Here is a 24,663-nt window from a genome sequence, read left to right on the forward strand (position 1 = left end):
ACATACAGTAATCAGACCAGACCACTGCTCTCCTGGTCCCCCTGCATCTCCTGTTAAAATACATACAGTAATCAGACCAGACCACCGCTCTCCTGGTCCCCCTGCATCTCCTGTTAAAATACATACAGTAATCAGACCAGACCACCGCTCTCCTGGTCCAGGTCCTCCTGCATCTCCTGTTAAAATACATACAGTAATCAGACCAGACCACTGCTCTCCTGGTCCCCCTGCATCTCCTGTTAAAATACATACAGTAATCAGACCAGACCACCGCTCTCCAGGTCCTCCTGCATCTCCTGTTAAAATACATACAGTAATCAGACCAGACCACCGCTCTCCTGGTCCAGGTCCTCCTGCATCTCCTGTTAAAATACATACAGTAATCAGACCAGACCACCGCTCTCCTGGTCCAGGTCCTCCTGCATCTCCTGTTAAAATACATACAGTAATCAGACCAGACCACCGCTCTCCTGGTCCAGGTCCTCCTGCATCTCCTGTTGAAATACATACAGTAATCAGACCAGACCACTGCTCTCCAGGTCCTCCTGCATCTCCTGTTGAAATACATACAGTAATCAGACCAGACCACCGCTCTCCAGGTCCTCCTGCATCTCCTGTTAAAATACATACAGTAATCAGACCAGACCACCGCTCTCCTGGTCCAGGTCCTCCTGCATCTCCTGTTAAAATACATACAGTAATCAGACCAGACCACCACTCTCCTGGTCCAGGTCCTCCTGCGGGAATGGTGGGAGGGAAGGAGAGCGGCGCAGACCTCAGCAATAGAGATATAGGCGCTTTCTCAATTTGTCTTTCCTTGATTCCTTGCATCCTCTCTCCTCACCTCCATCCCAAAAAGCATTGGAAGTTCAGGTTTGAGGGGAGGTGGAGTCAGATATTTTCCTCCAATCTGTTTTGAGTAGTTGTGGTTGAACAAGCTTTGTAGTCCATGAGACACTTCAGGATGAGAGTTCCCTTCCCCTGGATTAGACCCATTAAGAATGATTCATCCATAAAATGGGTCCCTGACTCCCTGTGTCTCACCTGAATTTCCCTGTTCTTCTGTCTGATGGCTTCCTCTTTGTCCCTGATGTCCTGCTCCAGAGTGTACTTCTCTCTGCAACAGCATTCACACACACACACACACACACACACACACACACCGACACACACACCGACACACACACACCGACACACACACACCGACACACACACACCGACACACACACACCGACACACACACACCGACACACACACACCGACACACACACACACCGACACACACACACACCGACACACACACACACACACACACACACACACAGACAGAGCTAGGTGAGAAGGAGATCATGTCAAATTGTACGTTATTACCTCCCCCAAGTGCTTGGAGATTAGTTGACTGTGCAGTGTCTGGGGGATCTGCGAGGTATGGATCAAGAAACACTGCCCTAGCCAATGCTAGACACGGCAACAAGGCCTTTGTGTCACCAGGTTACCTGAGTGTATCCCACTGTAAAAGATAAGAGTGATGAGGAGGCAGTATGAAGAGGACACGGTTTACAGAACACACATCAGGGAAACCCACAAGGCACGACATAGAGGATCAGTAGGGAAACCAGAGAGAGTGTCTGTCCCAAAACATAGCTTCCTATCCTCCTCTCCTTGGCTGTGCTTCATAGTCATTGGGCAAGGATTCTGTACACAAAGTACATTTCTGTGAACAACAGACAATAAAAGTAGATTTAATCCAACGAAGAAGATCTCCCCCTGGCTGTTAAAAGAAATGACAAACAAAGATGTCCTCCAGCCGAGCAATAGGGGTTAGGATTAGTGATCTATGCTTAGTGTTCTAGGGTTAGTGTTCTAGGCTTAGAGTTCTAGGCTTAGAGTTCTATGCTTAGTGATCTAGGGTTAGTGATCTAGGCTTAGTGATCTAGGCTTAGTGTTCTAGGGTTAGTGTTCTAGGGTTAGTGTTCTAGGCTTAGAGTTCTAGGCTTAGAGTTCTAGGCTTAGTGTTCTAGGCTTAGAGTTCTAGGGTTAGTGTTCTAGGCTTAGTGATCTAGGCTTAGTGATCTAGGCTTAGTGTTCTAGGCTTAGTGTTCTAGGGTTAGTGTTCTAGGGTTAGTGTTCTAGGCTTAGTGATCTAGGCTTAGTGTTCTAGGCTTAGTGTTCTAGGCTTAGAGTTCTAGGCTTAGAGTTCTAGGCTTAGTGTTCTAGGCTTAGTGTTCTAGGGTTAGTGATCTAGGCTTAGTGATCTAGGCTTAGTGTTCTAGGGTTAGTGTTCTAGGGTTAGTGATCTAGGGTTAGTGTTCTAGGGTTAGTGTTCTAGGGTTAGTGTTCTAGGGTTAGAGTTCTAGGCTTAGAGTTCTAGGCTTAGAGTTCTAGGCTTAGAGTTCTAGGCTTAGTGTTCTGGGCTCAGTGTTCTGGGCTCAGTGTTCTGGGCTCAGTGTTCTGGGCTCAGTGTTCTGGGCTCAGTGTTCTGGGCTCAGTGTTCTGGGCTCAGTGTTCTGGGAGGGGCTCACCTCTGCAGCTGGGCGATTTCCTGACTGATGCCATCCAGCTCTTTGATGCCTGTCAGGTCAGCTGACTCTGTAGAACTGCTGCTGTCCTGGGGGGGGGGCAGAGGATGAGGAAGAGAGGGGAGGGATGAACAGGGTGACAGAAGAGAGATAAGAGAAGGAAAGGCAAAAAAGGGGTAGAGTGGGGTGTGGAGAAACAGAGGAGAGAAGAAGAGTGTGTCAGAGAGATTCTGCTCTGAGGGAGAGAGAGGAGCTCCCTACTGCTGCATCACCACAACGTTAACACAGGAAGGAGCTCTGTCACATGCTGGGTATGCAGTACATAGTCAACGGTAGGCTTCGGGGGGACTCCTACGGTAGGTACACCTATAGCTCATCTCTTCGCAGTAGTACTGTAGACTACTTTATCACCGACCTCAACCCAGGGTCTCTCAGAGTGTTCACAGTCAGCCCACTGACACCCCTATCAGTTCACAGCAAAATCACAATCTACTTGAACGGAGCAATAGTCAACCATGAGGCATCGAAGCCGAACAAACTGCATACTATTAAGGAATGTTATAGATAGACAGAGGGTATTGTAGAATCCTACCAAACCTGGCCAACAACAAATCTAATCCCTCCTCGACAACTTCCTGGAGAAAAGGTTTTCCTGCAATAGTGAAGATGTAAACTTAGCAGTAGGAAGCCTGAATAATATATTTTACCTATCAGCTAACATATCAAATTTATATTCAGGCAGAAAACCTAAGACAACTAACATCAATGGTTTGATGTTGAATGTAAAACCCTAAGAATTTTTGGGGGAGAAACCTAATCCAACCAAAAACATAGAGAAGCAGAAAAGCTGAGCCTATGGCTTCACTATGGTGAATCACTAAAACAATACAGAAAAAGAAGGAACAGCATGACAGAAAACAGCTCAACGTGATTTAAGAATGCATAGAATCAAATCACTTCTGGGAAAATTGGAACGCACTAAACAAAACACACAGAGCTATCTATCCAAAATGGAGATAAAATGGATAAAACCACTTCTCCAACCTTTTGGACATATAACAAAGAACCAAAAGCTAAAAGATATACATGATCATTTACTAAACTTAGAATCAGCTACTAAAGACCAGAACCCACTGGATTCTCCAATTACATTGGATGAACTACAGGATCAAACCCTACAACCTAAAAGGGCCTGTGGTGTTGATGGTATCCTCAATGAAATGATCAAATATACAGACCACAAATTCAAATAGGCTATTCTTAAACTCTTCAACAACATTGACTGATTTGATCACCCCAATCCACAAAAGTGGAGACACATTTTACCGCAATAATTACAGTGGAATATCTCTGAAAAATCCAACATTTACTCAGTGAAAACAACTTCCTGAGCAAATGACAAATTGGCTTCTTACCAACATACTGTATGACAAAGCACGTATTCATCCTACACACCCTAATTGACAAACAAAACAAAAGTCTTCACGCTTTGTTGATTTTAAAACTTGGCATGAGGGTCTGCTATACAAATTGATAGAAAGCGGTGTTGGGAGGGAAAGCATATGACATTATTAAATCAATGTACACAAACAACAAGTGTGCAGTTAAAATTGGCAATAAAACACAGATTTATTTTCTCAGGGCCGTGGGGTGAGACAGGGATGCAGCTTGAGCCCCACACTTTTCAAAATATATATCAATGAATTGGCGAGGGCACTACAACAGTCTGTAGCACCCGGCCTCACCCTACTAGAATCTAAAGTCAAATATCTACTGTTTGCTGATGATCTGGTGCTTCTGTCACCAACCAAGGGGGGCCTACAGCAGCACATAGATCTTCTGCACAGATTCTGTCAGACCTGGGCCCTGACAGTAAATCTCAGTAAGACCAACATAATGGTATTCCAAAATAGGTCCAGTAGCCAAGACAACAAACACAAATTCTATCTAGACACTGTTGCCCTAGAGCACACAAAGAATTATTCCTACCTAGGCCTAAACATCAACACCAAAGGTAACTTCCACAAATCTGTGAACGATCTAAGAGACAAGGCAAGAAGGGCCTTCTACGCCATCAAAATGAACATAAAACATCACAATTAGGATCTGGCTAAAATACTTCAATCAGTTATCGAACCTATGGTTGTGAGGTCTGGGGTCCACTCACCAACCAAGAAGTCACAAAATGGGACAAACACCCAATTGAGATTCTGCATGCAGAAATCTGCAAAAATATACTTTGTGTACAATGCAAAATCCCGAACAATGCAGGCATGCAGAATTAGGACTATACCCAATAGTTATCAACATCCAGAAAAGAGACGCTAAATTCTACAACCACTTAAAAAGGAAGCGATGCCCACACATTCCACCACAAAGCCATCACCTACAGAGAGATCAACCTATAGAAGAGTCCCCTCAGCCAGCTGGTTCTGGGGCTCTCTGTTCACAAACACAAACAGACCCCACAGAGCCCCAGGACAGAAACACATTTAGACCCAACCAAATTATGAGAAAGCGAAAAGATAATTACTTGACACACTGGACAGAATCAACCAAAAAACAGAGCAAACTAGAATGATATTTGGCCCTAAACAGAGAGTACACAGTGGCAGAATACCTGACCACTGTGACTGACCCAAACTTAAGAAAATCCTTGACCATGTACAGACTCAGTGAGCATAGCCTTGCTATTGAGAAAGGCCGCCATAGGCAGACCTGGCTCTCAAGAGAAGACAGGCTATGTGCACACTGCTCACAAAATGAGGTGGAAACTGAGCTACACTTCCTTACCACCAGCCAAATGTATGACCATATTAGAGAAACATATTTTTCACAGATACACAAAGAATTTGAAAACAAATCAAACATTGATAAATTCCCATATCTGTTAGGCTACATACCGCAGTGTGAAATCACAGTTGCATGATTTGTGGGCCATTGCCATGAGAAAAGAGCAAAACAGTGGAGCACAAAAATTGCAAATACAACCTATATTTATCTGTTTATTTATTTCCAACTACTTACACATTGTTACAACACTGTACATAGCCAATAATATAACATTTGAAACATCTATAAACTTTTGTGATTGTAATGTTCACTAATGTTTCCCTTGTTTGTCTATTCCATTTGCTTTGGCAATGTAAACATGTTTCCCATGCCAATAAAGCCCTTTGAATTGAGAGAGAGAGAAAGAGAAAGATTCCACAGTGAACTGAATCAGACAGTGGTGTTATCACTCTAGATCACCACAAGGTGGCAGTGTTCGCCTTGAAAACAGTAACATTCTGAGGTGAGGCTGGAAATACTAGAATGCATTCATCCCTTCCTTGGCATTGGTAATACATAAACAATAGGTCATGACACACCAAAGGAAATACATCTGTACAAATCTTGTGCTTTACACTGTGAAACGAAGGACAGTGACACAACACCAGACAGTAACACGACACCAGACAGTAACACGACACAACACCAGACAGTAACGCGACACCAGACAGTAACACGACACCAGACAGTAACACGACACCAGACAGTAACACGACCAGACAGTACCACGACACAAGACCAGACAGTAACACGACACAACACCAGACAGTAACACGACACAGTAACACAACACAAGACAGTAACACGACACAGTAACACGACACAACACGACACAGTAACACGACACATGACCAGACAGTAACACGACACAGTAACACGACAACACCAGACAGTAACACGACATAACACCAGACAGTAACACCAGACAGTAACACCAGACAGTAACACCACACCAGACAGTAACACCAGACAGTAACACCACACCAGACAGTAACACCAGACAGCAACACCAGACAGTAACAACACACCAGACAGTAACACCAGACAGTAACACCAGACAGTAACACCAGACAGTAACACCACACCAGACAGTAACACCACACCAGACAGTAACACGACACCAGACAGTAACACGACACCAGACAGTAACACGACACCAGACAGTAACACGACACCAGACAGTAACACGACACCAGACAGTACCACGACACCAGACAGTAACACAACACCAGACTGTAACACGAGTTGGTGCATCCGTGCAGCTTGCCATGCAGTAGCAGAGAGAACAGTCTATGACTAGGGTGGCTGGAATCTGAACATTTTTAGAGCCTTCCTCTGACACCGCCTGGTATAGAGGTCCTGGATGTCAGGGAGCTTGGCCCCAGTGATGTACTGGGTTGTGGGTTGTAAGCAACACCCGTTGTAGCGCCTTGATGTCGGATGCCTTGCAGTTGCCATACCAAGCGGTGTTGCAGCCAGTCAAGATGCTCTCAATGGTGCAGCTGTAGAACTTGAGGATCTGAGGACCCATTCATATTTTCAGCCTCCTGAGGGGGAAGAGGCGTTGTTTTGCCCCTCTTCACAACTGCGTTGGTGTGTGTGGACCATTCCTTAGTGATGTGGACACCGAGGGAACTTGAAGCTCTCAACCCGCTCCACTACATCCCTGTCGATGTGAATGGGGGCGTGCTCGACCTCCCATTTCCTGTAGTCCACGATCAGCTCCTTTGTCTTGCCGAAGTTGAGGGAGAGGTTGTTGTCCTGGCACCACACTGCCAGGTCTCTGACCTCCTCCCTATAGGATGTCTCATCGCCGTTGGTGATCAGGCCTACCACCATCGTGTCTTCAGCAAACTTATTGACGGTGTTGGAGACGTGAGCGGCCACGCAGTCGTGGGTGAACAGGGAGCGACCCTGATGGGCCCCTGTGTTAAGGGTCAGCGTGGCAGATGTGTTGTTGCCTACCCTTACCACTTGGGGGTGGCCCGTCAGGAAGTCCAGGATCCAGGTGCAGAGGGAGGTGTTTAGTCCCAGGGTCCTTAGCTTAGTGATATGCTATGAGGGCACTATGGTGGTGAACACTGAGCTGTAGTCAATGAACAGCATTCTAACATAGGTGTTCCTCTTGTCCAGGTGGGAAAGGGCAGTGTGGAGTGCAATAGAGATTGCATCATCTGTGGATCTGTTGGAGCGGTATGTGAATTGGAGTGGGTCCAGGGTGTCTGGGATGATGGTGTTGATGTGAGCCAAGACCAGCCTTTCCAAACATTTAATGGCTCCAGGTGTGAATGATATGGGGCGATAGTAATTTAGGCAGGTTACCATGGCGTTCTTGGGCACATGGACCATGGTGGTCTCAGATAGCAGTTCACATTAATCTCAGATCAGAACATGACAGACAGTTGGAGGAGGCAGTAGGTCTATGAACATGACAGACAGTTGGAGGAGGCAGCAGGTCTATGAACATGACAGACAGTTGAAGGAGGCAGTAGGTCTATGAACATGACAGACAGTTGGAGGAGGCAGCAGGTCTATGAACATGACAGACAGTTGGAGGAGGCAGCAGGTCTATGAACATGACAGACAGTTGGAGGTGGCAGCAGGTCTATGAACATGACAGACAGTTGGAGGTGGCAGCAGGTCTATGAATATGACAGACAGTTGGAGGAGGCAGCAGGTCTATGAACATGACAGACAGTTGGAGGTGGCAGCAGGTCTATGAACATGACAGACAGTTGAAGGAGGCAGCAGGTCTATGAACCTGACAGACAGTTGGAGGAGGCAGCATGTCTATGAACCTGACAGACAGTTGGAGGAGGCAGCAGGTCTATGAACCTGACAGACAGTTGGAGGAGGCAGCAGGTCTATGAACATGACAGACAGTTGGAGGAGGCAGCAGGTCTATAAACATGACAGACAGAGCTGCCTAAAGCACACATTGGGAAGTAAAGTGTTTTGAGAGAGTTTGAAATGCAGTACAGTAAAGCTACAGATAGGAGGCGCTGGGGAGATGGGAGAGGGTGCAGAGAGAGGGATGAAGACAAGAAAGTGGAGAGGAGAGCGGTAGAGGGTTGGTGAGAGGGGTAGAGGGGGTATCTCACAGGAGGGCGGTGGCAGTCCTCTCAGAGGGGGGGTATCACTTCGGGGGAGAGGGTACGAGGAGGGGGAGAAGGTGAGGAACTAGGGGTGAGGGAGTGACTGACAGAAACAGAGGTGGTGGTCCTCTCAGAGGGGGGGGGTATCACTTCGGGGGAGAGGGTACGAGGAGGGGGAGAAGGTGAGGAACTAGGGGTGAGGGAGTGACTTACAGGAACAGAGGAGGTGGTCCTCTCAGAGGGGGGGATCATTTCAGTTGTGAGGGTCTGGGGAGGGTCCAATCCCTTGGTGACTTTCTGCTGGATCAGCCACATAGCCAAAGAGAACTGCTCTCTGGACAGCTTTCCTGTCTGCTTGGTGTCAGCCAGACCCCTAGGAACAAGATACATTACATTTAGGGTTTGCTAAATTATTGTCACTTGTTCTTAATTTTGCTGCTTTTCCCGAAATTCTGGTTGCAGGATTGCAGGTTTTGTGCTTATTCCCTCTTGATTACAGCAATGTCCCAACCGGGATTTCCGTAAAACCAGGTAATTTGGGAAAAGTTAAAAGATAATTGTGCTACCCTCATTACATTATAGTCAAGTTAACAGGTACTGTGTATTCTAATCCAGAGTCATTTACCATAATGCATTCACATATCACGATCACTGCAAGTAACATTTTGTTAACGTGTACTGTACTGGTCCAACAAGACAATGCCCAATATGTCACTGTATGATTGGCAAATAAAAATAGTTTTTCTTTATTTTGCCCAAAAATGTTATGATGAGAGATACATCTGTTATTATACACTGAGTGTACAAAACATTAAGAACACCTTAACATTGAGTTGCACCCCCCCCCCCCTTGCCCTCAGAACAGCCTCATTTGTCGAGGTACGGACTCTACATGGTGTCAAAAGCGTTACACAGGGATGCTGACCCATGTTGACTCCAATGCTTCCCACAGTTGTCAAGTTGGCTGGATGTCCTTTGGGTGGTGGACCATCCTTGATACACACAAGAAACTGTTGAGCGTTAAAAAAAACTGCAGCGTTGCAGTTCTTGATACAAACCAGTGCGCCTGGTACCTACTACCATACTACTACCATACTACTACTATACTACTGCCATACTACACCTATACTACCACCATACCATCACTATACTACTACCATACCACTACCACCATACTACTACCATACTACTACCATACTACCACCATACTACCGCCATACTACCGCCATACTACTACCATACTACTACTATACTGCTACTATACCACTGCCCTACTGATACCATACTCTACTATACTACCGCCATACTACTACTATGCCACTACTATACCACTGCCCTACTGATACCATACTACTACCATACTACTACCATACTACCACCATACTACTACTATACTACTACCATACTACCACCATACTACCGCCATACTACTACTATACTGCTACTATACCACTACCCTATTACTACCATACTCTACTATACTACCGCCATACTACTACTATCATACTACCACCATACTACCATCATACTACTACCATACTACCACCATACTACCATCATGCTACTACCATGCTACCACCATACTACTACCATGCTACTACCATACTACTACCATACCACTACTATACTACTACTATACTACTACTATACTACCACCACACTACTGCCATACTACTACCATACTACTACTATACTAATACCATGCTACTACTATACTACCACCATATTACTACCATACTACCACTATACTACTATCATACTACAACTGTACTAATACCATACCACTGCCATACTACTACTATACTACTACCATACTACTACTACACTACTATCATACTACCACCATACTACTACCATACCACTACCATACTACTACTATACTGCCACCATACTACAACTGTACTAATACCATACTACTACCATACTACTGCTATACTACTACTATACCACTACCATACTACTACTATACTACTACCATACTACTACCACCATACTGCTACCATACTGCTACCATACTGCTACCACCATACTACTACCATACTGCTACCATACTGCTACCACTATACTACTACCATACTACTACCATACTACTACTATGCTACTACCATAACACTACTATACTACTACCACACTACTATCATACTACTACAATACTACTACTATACTACTACCATACTACTACCACTATACTACTACCATACTACTACTATGCTACTACCATAACACTACTATACTACTACCATAACGCTACTATACTACTACCACACTACTACCATACTACTACTATGCTACCATAACACTACTATACTACTACCATACTACTACCACCATACTACTACCATACTACTACTATACTACTACCATACTACTACCATACTACTACCACTATACGACTACCATACTACTACCATAATACTACTATACTACTACCACACTACTATCATACTACTACCATACTACTACTACTATGCTACCATAACACTACTACACTACCACCATACTACTACCACACTGCTACTATACTACTACCATACTACTACTACTATACTACTACTATACTACTACCATACTACTACTACACTACTACCATACCACTACCATACTACCATACTGCTACTATACTACTACCATACTACCACCATACTACTACTACTACTATACCGCTACTATACCACTACCCTACTACTACCATACTCTACTATACTACCGCCATACTACTACCATACTACTGCTACTATACCACTGCCCTACTGCTACCATACTCTACTACTACCATACTACTACCATACTACTACTACTATACTACTACTATACCACTACCATACTACCGCCATACTACTACCATACTACTGCTATACTACTACTATACTGCTACCATACTACCACCATGCTACCCTACTACTACCATGCTACTACCATACTACCGCCATACTACTACCATACCCCGTTCAAAGGCACTTAAATATTTTGTCTTGTCCATTCCCCCTCTGAATGTCACACATACACAATCCATGTCTCAAGGCTTAAAAATCCTTCTTTAACCCGTGTCCTCCCCTTCATCTCCACTGATTGAAGTGGACTGAACAAGCGACATCAATAAGGGATCATAGCTTTCACCTTGATTCAACTGGTCAGTTTATGTCATGGAAAGAGCAAAACGTGTTCCTAATGTTTTGTCCACTCAGTGTGTTTGTAAGGTGTTAGATTAACAATATGTAAGTCTAAGGTGCAGGCCATTCTGTCTCTCACCAGATCTGTGCCAGCATGGTCTTAGAAAGGCTGGATAGCATGAAGATCTCCATGACTTCCCCTCCGGTGACAAGACCGTCCATGTCTGTGTCTGTCTTCAGGAAGATGTCATTATAACGTCCTCTGTCTGCCACCGGGACCACCCAGTTCACTACTGCAGGTGACTAGCACACAGGAGAGAGGACAGGACTATCAACCCAGTTCACTACTGCAGGTGACTAGCACACAGGAGAGAGGACAGAACTATCAACCCAGTTCACTACTGCAGGTGACTAGCACACAGGAGAGGGGACAGAACTATCAACCCAGTTCACTACTGCAGGTGACTAGCACACAGGAGAGGGGACAGGACTATCAACCCAGTTCACTACTGCAGGTGACTAGCACACAGGAGAGGGGACAGGACTATCAACCCAGTTCACTACCGCAGGTGACTAGCACACAGGAGAGGGGACAGGACTATCAACCCAGTTCACTACCGCAGGTGACTAGCACACAGGAGAGAGGACAGGAGAGAGGACAGGAGAGAGGACCGGAGAGAGGATAGAAAAACAGGACCGGAGAATAGGAGATACAATCTTTGGACAGAATCCTAATCCCTAACTATGTGTGCATACCTTGCCTTTTCAGAAATCATGCATTCATGTCAATCAATGGACATTAAACACTCTTTGATGGTATGCATATGTACGCAAATTAAGGAGTGTAGCTTTAAAGCCAGGACACTATGTCCAATGGTTGTTCGCATGCCTTCTTAAAAGTGTAATGTTTTTGTGTCTGATGTTATGATGACACATTGTGGGTCTGGCATCATTTCCCTTTCAATGAAACCTGTTCCTCTAAATCAACAGACACATTCCTTTACAACAAACAGATGACTAAGAAAGGAACCACTCAGGGATAGAAGACAATTCAGAGAATGTTGCCAAACAAGTCTACTTTTATGACAGATTAACCAATGGGTGAAGAGTTAGGGTTTATGACAGATGAACCATTCCAGTAGGTGAAGAGTTAGGGTTTATGACAGATGAACCAGTGGGTGAAGAGTTAGGGTTCATGACAGATGAACCAGTGGGTGAAGAGTTAGGGTTCATGACAGATGAACCAGTGGGTGAAGAGTTAGGGTTCATGACAGATGAACCAGTGGGTGAAGAGTTAGGGTTCATGACAGATGAACCAGTGGGTGAAGAGTTAGGGTTCATGACAGATGAACCAGTGGGTGAAGAGTTAGGGTTCATGACAGATGAACCAGTGGGTGAAGAGTTAGGGTTTATGACAGATGAACCAGTGGGTGAAGAGTTAGGGTTTATGACAGATGAACCAGTGGGTGAAGAGTTAGGGTTTATGACAGATGAACCAGTGGGTGAAGAGTTAGGGTTTATGACAGATGAACCAGTGGGTGAAGAGTTAGGGTTTATGACAGATGAACCATTCCAGTGGGTGAAGAGTTAGGGTTCATGACAGATGAACCAGTGGGTGAAGAGTTAGGGTTTATGACAGATGAACCAGTGGGTGAAGAGTTAGGGTTTATGACAGATGAACCATTCCAGTGGGTGAAGAGTTAGGGTTTATGACAGATGAACCAGTGGGTGAAGAGTTAGGGTTTATGACAGATGAACCATTCCAGTGGGTGAAGAGTTAGGGTTTATGACCCATGAACCAGTGGGTGAAGAGTTAGGGTTCATGACAGATGAACCAGTGGGTGAAGAGTTAGGGTTTATGACAGATGAACCAGTGGGTGAAGAGTTAGGGTTTATGACAGATTAACCATTCCAGTGGGTGAAGAGTTAGGGTTTATGACAGATGAACCATTCCAGTGGGTGAAGTGTTAGGGTTTATGACAGATGAACCAGTGGGTGAAGAGTTAGGGTTTATGACAGATGAACCAGTGGGTGAAGAGTTAGGGTTTATGACAGATGAACCAGTAGGTGAAGAGTTAGGGTTCATGACAGATGAACCAGTGGGTGAAGAGTTAGGGTTCATGACAGATGAACCAGTGGGTGAAGAGTTAGGGTTCATGACAGATGAACCATTCCAGTGGGTGAAGAGTTAGGGTTTATGACAGATGAACCAGTGGGTGAAGAGTTAGGATTCATGACAGATGAACCAGTGGGTGAAGAGTTAGGGTTCATGACAGATGAACCAGTGGGTGAAGAGTTAGGGTTCATGACAGATGAACCATTCCAGTGGGTGAAGAGTTAGGGTTCATTACAGATGAACCAGTTGGTGAAGAGTTTGGGTTTATGACAGATGAACCATTCCAGTGGGTATAGGGGGTAGAGGAAATTCAGGTTGGTATATAGCAGCTGTAACCCTTTACAGACTTTCTCAGGAACAGGGAGGAAAACTGAACGGTGCCCTGGCTTTACTAAGAAAAGCACAGCCGCCTCTTACACTTTCTGAGATGCTTTACCCCCGACAGTCTGAGGATGAACCCTAATGCCTTCTCAATGTGCTAGTCAAATACATAGAGGGAATCAAGGACAGTCTGCAATAACATTAAAGGCGAAACTCGTAAAATCTCACAACCGCATAGGGTTCTCGACAAAAAGAGTGCACTACATAGGGATTAGGGAATAGTGTGTCAATTGAGACACAGATGTGACAGAGTAATAGCATTCCTACCCATTCACCAGGCAGGGTGTGGATTGAAGAGGCTCTATACTGTACAGTACCTGTGAGGGGGCTTTGAACGAGTGTTTAGGAGAGAGACTGCCAGTGCTGTTGATGGAGGTGATGCTTCCGTGAGATGAGGTGGAGTGTAGGGTGTCTTTGAGAGGAGGAGAGTTTGTTGTCCGAGACAGACCAGACAGACCAGACAGAGCCGCTACAGCGCCGGGCAGGGGAGGAGAGCTGGCTGTCCGAGACAAACCAGACAGGCCTGAGAGGGCAGACAAGGGAGGCAGGACGGAGACGGCGCCAGGCAGAGCCCCCGCAGACTTCTTCCTCTTGGATGGAGGGATGAGGGAAGAGGGCAGGACAGAAGGGACAGGCTCCTTCTCCATAGCCCTGTACACCAGGTGCATGGCCTGGAGGGGAATGAACAAAACAGTTCAGCAAACTGCCCCATTTATACCTTGCATAGGTGTGTCTTAGTGATTGGATTGTCATGAAAGGATGTCGAAAACCACATGTTAATGCAAGGTGTAAGCAGGCTAATTGGCCTCATTCAGGAATGCATCTTAACTCCATGACCTCAAGATACAAGACAATCAACTTACCACTGAAAACTCCTCTCTGTCCAAGTGTCCATCTTTATCCACGTCACCGAGGTCCCAAATCTACGGAACAGAATATAACTAAAATATGACCAAACTGTCACAATATCTGTTCTAGCTAACTTCTTAGTATACGGGAACACATAGTAGTAGCTCCAGCTTTCCCACTGTTACCACATACCTATCCAATGAAGTGGCTAGAGGGTAGGGGGTGGGGTAGGGGCTAGGGGGTAGGGATTGTTTCTGGACAGGACCTTGTCATGTGCTTACCCTTCCTAACACATCCAGGGGTAGTTTGGAGTTGATCAGGACAGGTTTGACTTGGTCTCCAGACAAAAGACCATTGACTGGTAGAAGACTTTCAAAGATGCCATCAAACTTCCTTTTCTCATCAGACTGGAGGAAAGGCAAGACAGGGAAAGAGAGACAGTGAAAGAGAGACAGGGAAAGAGAGAGAGAGACAGGGAAAGAGAGAGAGAGACAGGGAAAGAGAGAGCGAGACAGGGAGAGAGAGCGAGAGACAGGGAAAGAGCGAGAGACAGGGAAAGAGCGAGACAGGGAGAGAGAGCGAGACAGGGAGAGAGAGCGAGACAGGGAGAGAGAGCGAGAGACAGGGAGAGAGAGCGAGAGACAGGGAAAGAGAGCGAGAGACAGGGAAAGAGAGCGAGAGACAGGGAAAGAGAGCGAGAGACAGGGAAAGAGAGCGAGAGACAGGGAAAGAGAGCGAGAGACAGGGAAAGAGAGCGAGAGACAGGGAAAGAGAGCGAGAGACAGGGAAAGAGAGAGAGAGACAGGGAAAGAGAGAGAGAGACAGGGAAAGAGAGAGAGAGACAGGGAAAGAGAGAGAGAGACAGGGAAAGAGAGAGAGAGACAGGGAGAGAGAGAGAGACAGGGAGAGAGAGCGAGACAGGGAAAGAGAGCGAGACAGGGAAAGAGAGAGCGAGACAGGGAAAGAGAGAGCGAGACAGGGAAAGAGAGAGCGAGACAGGGAGAGAGAGAGCGAGACAGGGAGAGAGAGAGCGAGACAGGGAGAGAGAGAGCGAGACAGGGAGAGAGAGAGCGAGACAGGGAGAGAGAGAGCGAGACAGGGAGAGAGAGAGCGAGACAGGGAGAGAGAGAGCGAGACAGGGAGAGAGAGAGCGAGACAGGGAGAGAGAGAGCGAGACAGGGAAAGAGCGAGAGACAGGGAAAGAGCGAGAGACAGGGAAAGAGCGAGAGACAGGGAAAGAGAGAGAGACAGGGAAAGAGAGAGAGACAGGGAAAGAGAGAGAGACAGGGAGAGAGAGATGGAAAGAGACATGGAAAGAGACACAGGGAAAGAGACACAGGGAAAGAGACACAGGGAAAGAGACACAGGGAAAGATGTTACATGGGGTTACTCCTCGCCTCCTTCTCAAAACCCATTGGAAGAGAAGCTCAGAGGACCCATCTACCAATGGTGCAGTGTTGACTTATGCCTGTTTATAATCATCATAATTCTGGTCATCACTTTGTGGATTTAAGCTCACTGCATTTCTCCAACATGAAAATAATACATTGTCAAACATGTATAGGTCAATTGTTAATAAAAGGTATGTGTTCTACAAACAATGACTTCAAACATTATTCATACCCCTGGGCTTTTACCACATTTTATTGTGTTACAGCCTGAATTTAAAATTTATTAAATTTAGATTTTTTATGTTACTGGCCTACACATAATATCACATAATGTCAAAATGGAATCATGTTTTTAGAATTTCTTTGCAAATTAATTAAAAATGAAAAGCTGAAATGTCTTGAGTCAATAAGTATTCAACCCCCTTTGTTACGGAAAGCCTAAGTTCAGGAGTAAAAATGTGCTGAACAAGTCACATAATAAGTTGCATGGACTCACTCTGTGTGCAATAATAGTGTTCACAAATGTTGGTGGAAAGAAGAATGATGAATACATGCTAATAATAGTTAAACAGTCAACTAGAGGGTATGTTTTGAAATGGCTACCTAGCTATTAGTCTGTTCCCTATCATATTTAATAGACTAGGCCTACCTGCTGCTGCAAATTCTGACTCTCCTTGAACAACTGCTCACTTGTCTCACATACACGCAGGTGATGCGCGCAGTGACTCTCCGATCCTGGCTGATACGTAGATTTTTATTTGATTGATTAAACTATTTTAAAACTGTGCCTAAATAAATTACATTAACAGAAATTAATTTCCATTACTTTTCTGATTTAATAATTTCCCTAAACTTTTCCAGGCATGGAAAACAAAATAAGAAAAATCCATGCCTTATCCAGGATTTTCATGACCGTAAAACCTGGTTCAGTCTGCTTTCCACCAGACACTGGGAGTTGAATTCACCTTTCAGCAGGATAATAACCTAAAACACAAGGCCAAATCTACACTGGAGTTGCTTACCAAGAAGACAGTGGACAGGTTTGACTTAAATCTGCCTGAGAATCTATGGAAAGACTTGAAAATGGTTGTCTAGCAATGATCAATATCCAATTTGACAGAGCTTGAAGAATTTTGAAAAGAATAGTGGGCAAGATGTTTACAATGCAGGTGTGCAAAACCTCTTACAGACTTACCCAGAATGACTCACAGCTGTAATCGCTGCCAAAGGTGATTGATTCTAAGACGTCTTGACTCAGGTGTGTGAATACTTAGTGTATGTAAATTAGATATTTCTGTATTTCATTTTCAACCCCAAAAAAATCTAAAAACATGTTTTCATTTTGTCATCATTACCCAGCTAGCTGGGGAATCCATTTTGAATTCAGGCTGTAACACAACAAAATGTGGAAGAAGCTAAAGGATATGAATGCTTTCTGAAGGCACTGTGTATCTATCATTGATTGATTGATTAATTTCTACGTACAACAGGTATGAATGCTCACCCTTACAGCCCAGTGGGAATCAGATGAAGATGTACTCAGCGGTGTGCTGAGCAACGGAGTATTTGTGTCTCTCTGCAACAATATAAATACAACTTAGATGGTTTCAATAAAGACCACTGTAGTTCTCAACTGATATGATGCCTGAGATTACCCCAATGAAGATTAGATCACAGAGGGGTATCAACGCAAGCTAACTTTAATAAACAACCAGAAATAACTGTTGATTTTTAAGAAAGCTAAACTTATACCCTGACTACACCGCTCGCGTCTCGTGCAAATCTATGTTATTCAATTATTGCACCCACACTGCTCGCGAGCGTCTGCGTTGCCAACGGCTAAAATAGAAGTCATTCCTATTCCTGACGCAGATCGCGCTGCAAGTCCTGCCTCTCCCATCTCATCATTGGTTTATAGAAGCAGGTACCCACGTGCCATCTCCTCATTGGTTATACCCACGTGGGTGATTGAAAGACGAGCTTTGTTGCCGGTCGTCGTGGAAATACTATGAAAGTGTAGATGCCAATCACCATATAAGTTCCAAGATGAAATAGCCTGGAAAGAGGAGAGATGACTAGAAACGATTCGGTTGACCGTTTTATGTGTGGATTAATTGTCGGAGTAGAGGACCTTGTGCATTTCAGGTAAAATAACTCAATGTTTATATCCCAGGACAAATTAGTTAGCAACAGCAAGCTAGCTAAATAGGACAAATTAGCTAGCAAGTGCAAGCTAACTAGCTAAATTGCCATACATGTTAAATTTTTTCGACCTGTCCCCAAATTAATGTAATTGGTTCAGAGTTTGTTTTGATATTTTAACCTGCGTGTCGTGATCACGTTTGGTGTGGGGGGGACAAAATAAATGAATGCGCTATGGCGCACACGCGCAGCCGGTTTTGGGTTCCGTGTTAAACATGTGTTTTTTTGGTTGTTGAGTCAATTAGACCATTCCTATTTAAAGCTTAACCTTCTAGAACAAAGTTATTTCAGAATATTTAGGCAGGTTAGCTGGCTAACCCATTCATCTTGTTTTCATTGCTGAAATGATTGAGAAGATCAAGTGCAAGTTTCTACTTTTGTTTTAAAACATAACAATACATATGATACTGCAACCACATGTTCCCTACGAGGACAATATAGTTGGTGGTAAGTAAGTAAAGTATCACTCACAAACTTGGGTGCTGCTAGAGTCTGGTTGAGGTTGTTGAGACTGATGTCGTTGCCACCCTGAGCTGAAGCCACCAACCTCAACGCTACAAAGAAACCCTGGGAGGAACAGAGGAACTGGTCAGTGGTTCATGTGGGAAACCATTCATTAATTGGTAGTAAGAAGTAATAAGAGGTTCATTTAATTTACCCGTTTGTCCAAGAAGCCCTTCCTTTCTGGATCGGCCAAATCCCAGATCTGAAAATAGTCAAATAATATGATATAACTGTACTGTATGTAGTTGGAGTCTTGGATATGCCTAGAAGTGTGCAGTTTACTGAGCGTGGTGTGTGTGTGTGTGTCTGCTACTCACTTTTCCTAAGGTACTGTCTGATAGGCCTGATTTCTTCAGGAACTGAGCAGCATCTGCAGCTCCTACTGTCCCAGTGTCTCCCAGATCCACCTTCAATGGGGGAATGGAATGGAGGCAATGTAATCAGCTGGTTATGCTTCTGGATACAGCCTCTCTGCTCATTAGCCCTGTATACAGCCTCTCTGCTCATTAGCCCTGTATACAGCCACTCTGCAACATTCGCCCTGTATACAGCCACTCTGCAACATTCGCCCTGTATACAGCCACTCTGCAACATTCGCCCTGTATACAGCCACTCTGCAACATTAGCCCTGTATACAGCCACTCTGCAACATTAGCCCTGTATACAGCCACTCTGCAACATTCGCCCTGTATACAGCCACTCTGCAACATTCGCCCTGTATACAGCCACTCTGCAACATTAGCCCTGTATACAGCCACTCTGCAACATTAGCCCTGTATACAGCCACTCTGCAACATTAGCCCTGTATACAGCCACTCTGCAACATTAGCCCTGTATACAGCCACTCTGCAACATTCGCCCTGTATACAGCCACTCTGCAACATTCGCCCTGTATACAGCCACTCTGCAACATTCGCCCTGTATACAGCCACTCTGCAACATTAGCCCTGTATACAGCCACTCTGCAACATTAGCCCTGTATACAGCCACTCTGCAACATTCGCCCTGTATACAGCCACTCTGCAACATTCGCCCTGTATACAGCCACTCTGCAACATTAGCCCTGTATACAGCCACTCTGCAACATTAGCCCTGTATACAGCCACTCTGCAACATTAGCCCTGTATACAGCCACTCTGCAACATTAGCCCTGTATACAGCCACTCTGCAACATTAGCCCTGTATACAGCCACTCTGCAACATTAGCCCTGTATACAGCCACTCTGCAACATTAGCCCTGTATACAGCCACTCTGCAACATTAGCCCTGTATACAGCCACTCTGCAACATTAGCCCTGTATACAGCCACTCTGCAACATTAGCCCTGTATACAGCCACTCTGCAACATTAGCCCTGTATACAGCCACTCTGCAACATTAGCCCTGTATACAGCCACTCTGCAACATTAGCCCTGTATACAGCCACTCTGCAACATTAGCCCTGTATACAGCCACTCTGCAACATTAGCCCTGTATACAGCCACTCTGCAACATTAGCCCTGTATACAGCCACTCTGCAACATTAGCCCTGTATACAGCCACTCTGCAACATTAGCCCTGTATACAGCCACTCTGCAACATTAGCCCTGTATACAGCCACTCTGCAACATTAGCCCTGTATACAGCCACTCTGCAACATTAGCCCTGTATACAGCCACTCTGCAACATTAGCCCTGTATACAGCCACTCTGCAACATTAGCCCTGTATACAGCCACTCTGCAACATTAGCCCTGTATACAGCCACTCTGCAACATTAGCCCTGTATACAGCCACTCTGCAACATTAGCCCTGTATACAGCCACTCTGCAACATTAGCCCTGTATACAGCCACTCTGCAACATTAGCCCTGTATACAGCCACTCTGCAACATTAGCCCTGTATACAGCCACTCTGCAACATTAGCCCTGTATACAGCCACTCTGCAACATTAGCCCTGTATACAGCCACTCTGCAACATTAGCCCTGTATACAGCCACTCTGCAACATTAGCCCTGTATACAGCCACTCTGCAACATTAGCCCTGTATACAGCCACTCTGCAACATTAGCCCTGTATACAGCCACTCTGCAACATTAGCCCTGTATACAGCCACTCTGCAACATTAGCCCTGTATACAGCCACTCTGCAACATTAGCCCTGTATACAGCCACTCTGCAACATTAGCCCTGTATACAGCCACTCTGCAACATTAGCCCTGTATACAGCCACTCTGCAACATTAGCCCTGTATACAGCCACTCTGCAACATTAGCCCTGTATACAGCCACTCTGCAACATTAGCCCTGTATACAGCCACTCTGCAACATTAGCCCTGTATACAGCCACTCTGCAACATTAGCCCTGTATACAGCCACTCTGCAACATTAGCCCTGTATACAGCCACTCTGCAACATTAGCCCTGTATACAGCCACTCTGCAACATTAGCCCTGTATACAGCCACTCTGCAACATTAGCCCTGTATACAGCCACTCTGCAACATTAGCCCTGTATACAGCCACTCTGCAACATTAGCCCTGTATACAGCCACTCTGCAACATTAGCCCTGTATACAGCCACTCTGCAACATTAGCCCTGTATACAGCCACTCTGCAACATTAGCCCTGTATACAGCCACTCTGCAACATTAGCCCTGTATACAGCCACTCTGCAACATTAGCCCTGTATACAGCCACTCTGCAACATTAGCCCTGTATACAGCCACTCTGCAACATTAGCCCTGTATACAGCCACTCTGCAACATTAGCCCTGTATACAGCCACTCTGCAACATTAGCCCTGTATACAGCCACTCTGCAACATTAGCCCTGTATACAGCCACTCTGCTCATTAGCCCTGTATACAGCCACTCTGCTCATTAGCCCTGTATACAGCCACTACGCTCAGTAGCCCTGTATACAGCCACTACGCTCAGTAGCCCTGTATACAGCCACTCTGCTCATTAGCCCTGTATACAGCCACTCTGCTCATTAGCCCTGTATACAGCCACTCTGCTCATTAGCCCTGTATACGGCCACTCTGCTCATTAGCCCTGTATACGGCCACTCTGCTCATTAGCCCTGTATACGGCCACTCTGCTCATTAGCCCTGTATACGGCCACTCTGCTCATTAGCCCTGTATACGGCCACTCTGCTCATTAGCCCTGTATACGGCCACTCTGCTCATTAGCCCTGTATACGGCCACTCTGCTCATTAGCCCTGTATACGGCCACTCTGCTCATTAGCCCTGTATACGGCCACTCTGCTCATTAGCCCTGTATACGGCCACTCTGCTCATTAGCCCTGTATACGGCCACTCTGCTCATTAGCCCTGTATACGGCCACTCTGCTCATTAGCCCTGTATACGGCCACTCTGCTCATTAGCCCTGTATACGGCCACTCTGCTCATTAGCCCTGTATACGGCCACTCTGCTCATTAGCCCTGTATACGGCCACTCTGCTCATTAGAACTGTATACGGCCACTCTGCTCATTAGAACTGTATACGGCCACTCTGCTCATTAGCCCTGTATACGGCCACTCTGCTCATTAGCCCTGTATACGGCCACTCTGCTCATTAGCCCTGTATACGGCCACTCTGCTCATTAGCCCTGTATACAGCCACTCTGCTCATTAGCCCTGTATACAGCCACTCTGCTCATTAGCCCTGTATACAGCCACTCTGCTCATTAGCCCTGTATACAGCCACTCTGCTCATTAGCCCTGTATACAGCCACTCTGCTCATTAGCCCTGTATACAGCCACTCTGCTCATTAGCTCTGTATACAGCCACTCTGCTCATTAGCCCTGTATACAGCCACTCTGCAACATTAGCCCTGTATACAGCCACTCTGCAACATTAGCCCTGTATACAGCCACTCTGCAACATTAGCCCTGTATACAGCCACTCTGCAACATTAGCCCTGTATACAGCCACTCTGCAACATTAGCCCTGTATACAGCCACTCTGCTCATTAGCCCTGTATACAGCCACTCTGCAACATTAGCCCTGTATACAGCCACTCTGCAACATTAGCCCTGTATACAGCCACTCTGCAACATTAGCCCTGTATACAGCCACTCTGCTCATTAGCCCTGTATACAGCCACTACGCTCATTAGCCCTGTATACAGCCACTCTGCATTGGAACTGCAACACTTACGGGTGTAAAAGTTTAAACATTGGGATCCTTAGCGTTAAAAAAAAATCCCTAACCGAAAAACCATGTATTTTCCCCCACTTAATTATAAATCACAGTTCAGTTATAACAATACATAATTTTCTGTGTTATAGCCAATAGGCTGGAAAGGCCTGGGGAAGTTGTGCAATTCAAATAAAACCAGAGAGGAAGAGCCAAAAACGTAAACTACTTGGGAATTTGGGGGTGGCAGCGTAGCCTAGTGGTTAGAGTGTTGGACTAGTAACCGAAAGGTTGAAAGTTCAAATCCCTGAGCTGACAAATCTGTCGTTCTGCCCCGTCATTGAAAATAAGAATTTGTTCTTAACTGACATGCAACGCATGACAAAACAAAAAACAAAAAGATGACGATTACCAAAACAGCACGCTTCTGTCTCCCTCTCCCTGGCCTGCCTGTATCTTCGCTAATGATGCAAGTGTGTTCAGTCTGTTGTCTTAGAGGGGTAAGCCTACTCTTAGTTTTGGTCTCATATGAAATTACAGTAGTATCGATTACGCTTTTCAGACGTATTGGGATGTAGCCCCTTGAAAGCGTCTCCGCTACGGCATGTTTGATTGTCTGTTAGGGTAGAAATGCCGACACGAAACATTGTCTGGTGATATGAACGGATGCTGTACTTGTCTGTAAAAGAATGTCGCCTCTGAAGTGGGACTCAATCAGAACCGTCAACCAAATAATATCGAGCTGCGGAGCGCAAAGGTACAGACCTAATGTGGCACTTTTTTTAATTGTCTGAAAAGTTATCAATTGTCGCTATCGACATGTTGAACTGTAGCTGCGTTCTATCTGTAAAGGGTTGCGGTACATATAACTTCATTAATCTTGCCCTAGCGGTCATACATATGTAATAGCGCCCTTATTCTGCATTGTAAATTGATGTGGAATTGTATGATGTTTTCTTATCGTTTAAACGGAAAAACGATTTTTTTAAATGGCCGTTTAAACCTTAAGCAAGATTGTCCATTTGTCACATCCCTAATTAGAACTGCAATGTAATGCATTGTAGAACGAAGGAGCAGAGTGGCTATAGCTTATGTAGAGACATACCAAATAAATTGACAACATTTTAGGCGTAACAAACAAAACATGAATGGCACAAATGATCATTCATTCACCTGTCTGTAGTAGACTTCGTAAACTGGGTTTCCACTCGATAACTGCAGAGAAATCAAGAAACGTCAGATGGAGATAAATAGCACGTTTACTTACACATTTTGGTCTACTTACATTCAACACATTTTGGGAAGACTTGAAAGATGTAGCCTATGTTGTCACAGGTGAAGTTACAGCGAATCAACAGTGTCTAAATCTGTGTCACTGTCAGTATGAAGTGGTTTCAAGTCTGCCATGATCATCTCTAACTGGAGCAACCCACATTACTTGTAATAAAGATAAGCAAGTCAATAGCCATAAGAAACAGTGTGAACAGTGACGATTAGGAAGATAAACAAGGAAATTACAGCTGAGCTAACAAACACTGGATAACAGC

At 45.1% G+C, this 24,663-nt stretch overlaps 1 protein-coding gene across 5 annotated transcripts in view; it reads right to left on the bottom strand.

Annotated features, from left to right (window-relative positions):
- LOC120056136 (epidermal growth factor receptor substrate 15-like 1) overlaps positions 1–24,663 on the bottom strand; it is a 59,532-nt gene that overhangs the window by 34,192 nt on the left and 677 nt on the right. For 4 of the 5 annotated variants that reach the window (XM_039004338.1, XM_039004339.1, XM_039004341.1 and 1 more), the window contains exons 2-13: positions 24,290–24,331; positions 19,317–19,406; positions 19,154–19,201; positions 18,967–19,062; positions 17,798–17,869; positions 15,184–15,309; positions 14,917–14,976; positions 14,371–14,724; positions 11,696–11,859; positions 8,660–8,819; positions 2,523–2,608; positions 1,045–1,117 (exon numbers count right to left, since the gene is read on the bottom strand). In XM_039004338.1, the coding sequence (XP_038860266.1) occupies positions 1,045–1,117; positions 2,523–2,608; positions 8,660–8,819; positions 11,696–11,859; positions 14,371–14,724; positions 14,917–14,976; positions 15,184–15,309; positions 17,798–17,869; positions 18,967–19,062; positions 19,154–19,201; positions 19,317–19,406; positions 24,290–24,331 (1,371 nt within the window). The remainder of the gene's footprint in view (positions 1–1,044; positions 1,118–2,522; positions 2,609–8,659; positions 8,820–11,695; positions 11,860–14,370; positions 14,725–14,916; positions 14,977–15,183; positions 15,310–17,797; positions 17,870–18,966; positions 19,063–19,153; positions 19,202–19,316; positions 19,407–24,289; positions 24,332–24,663) is intronic. The other variant, XM_039004340.1, reaches the window with a different exon arrangement.

The sequence above is a fragment of the Salvelinus namaycush genome, chromosome 11 (genome assembly GCF_016432855.1).
Source record: "Salvelinus namaycush isolate Seneca chromosome 11, SaNama_1.0, whole genome shotgun sequence".
Lineage (NCBI taxonomy): Eukaryota > Metazoa > Chordata > Actinopteri > Salmoniformes > Salmonidae > Salvelinus > Salvelinus namaycush.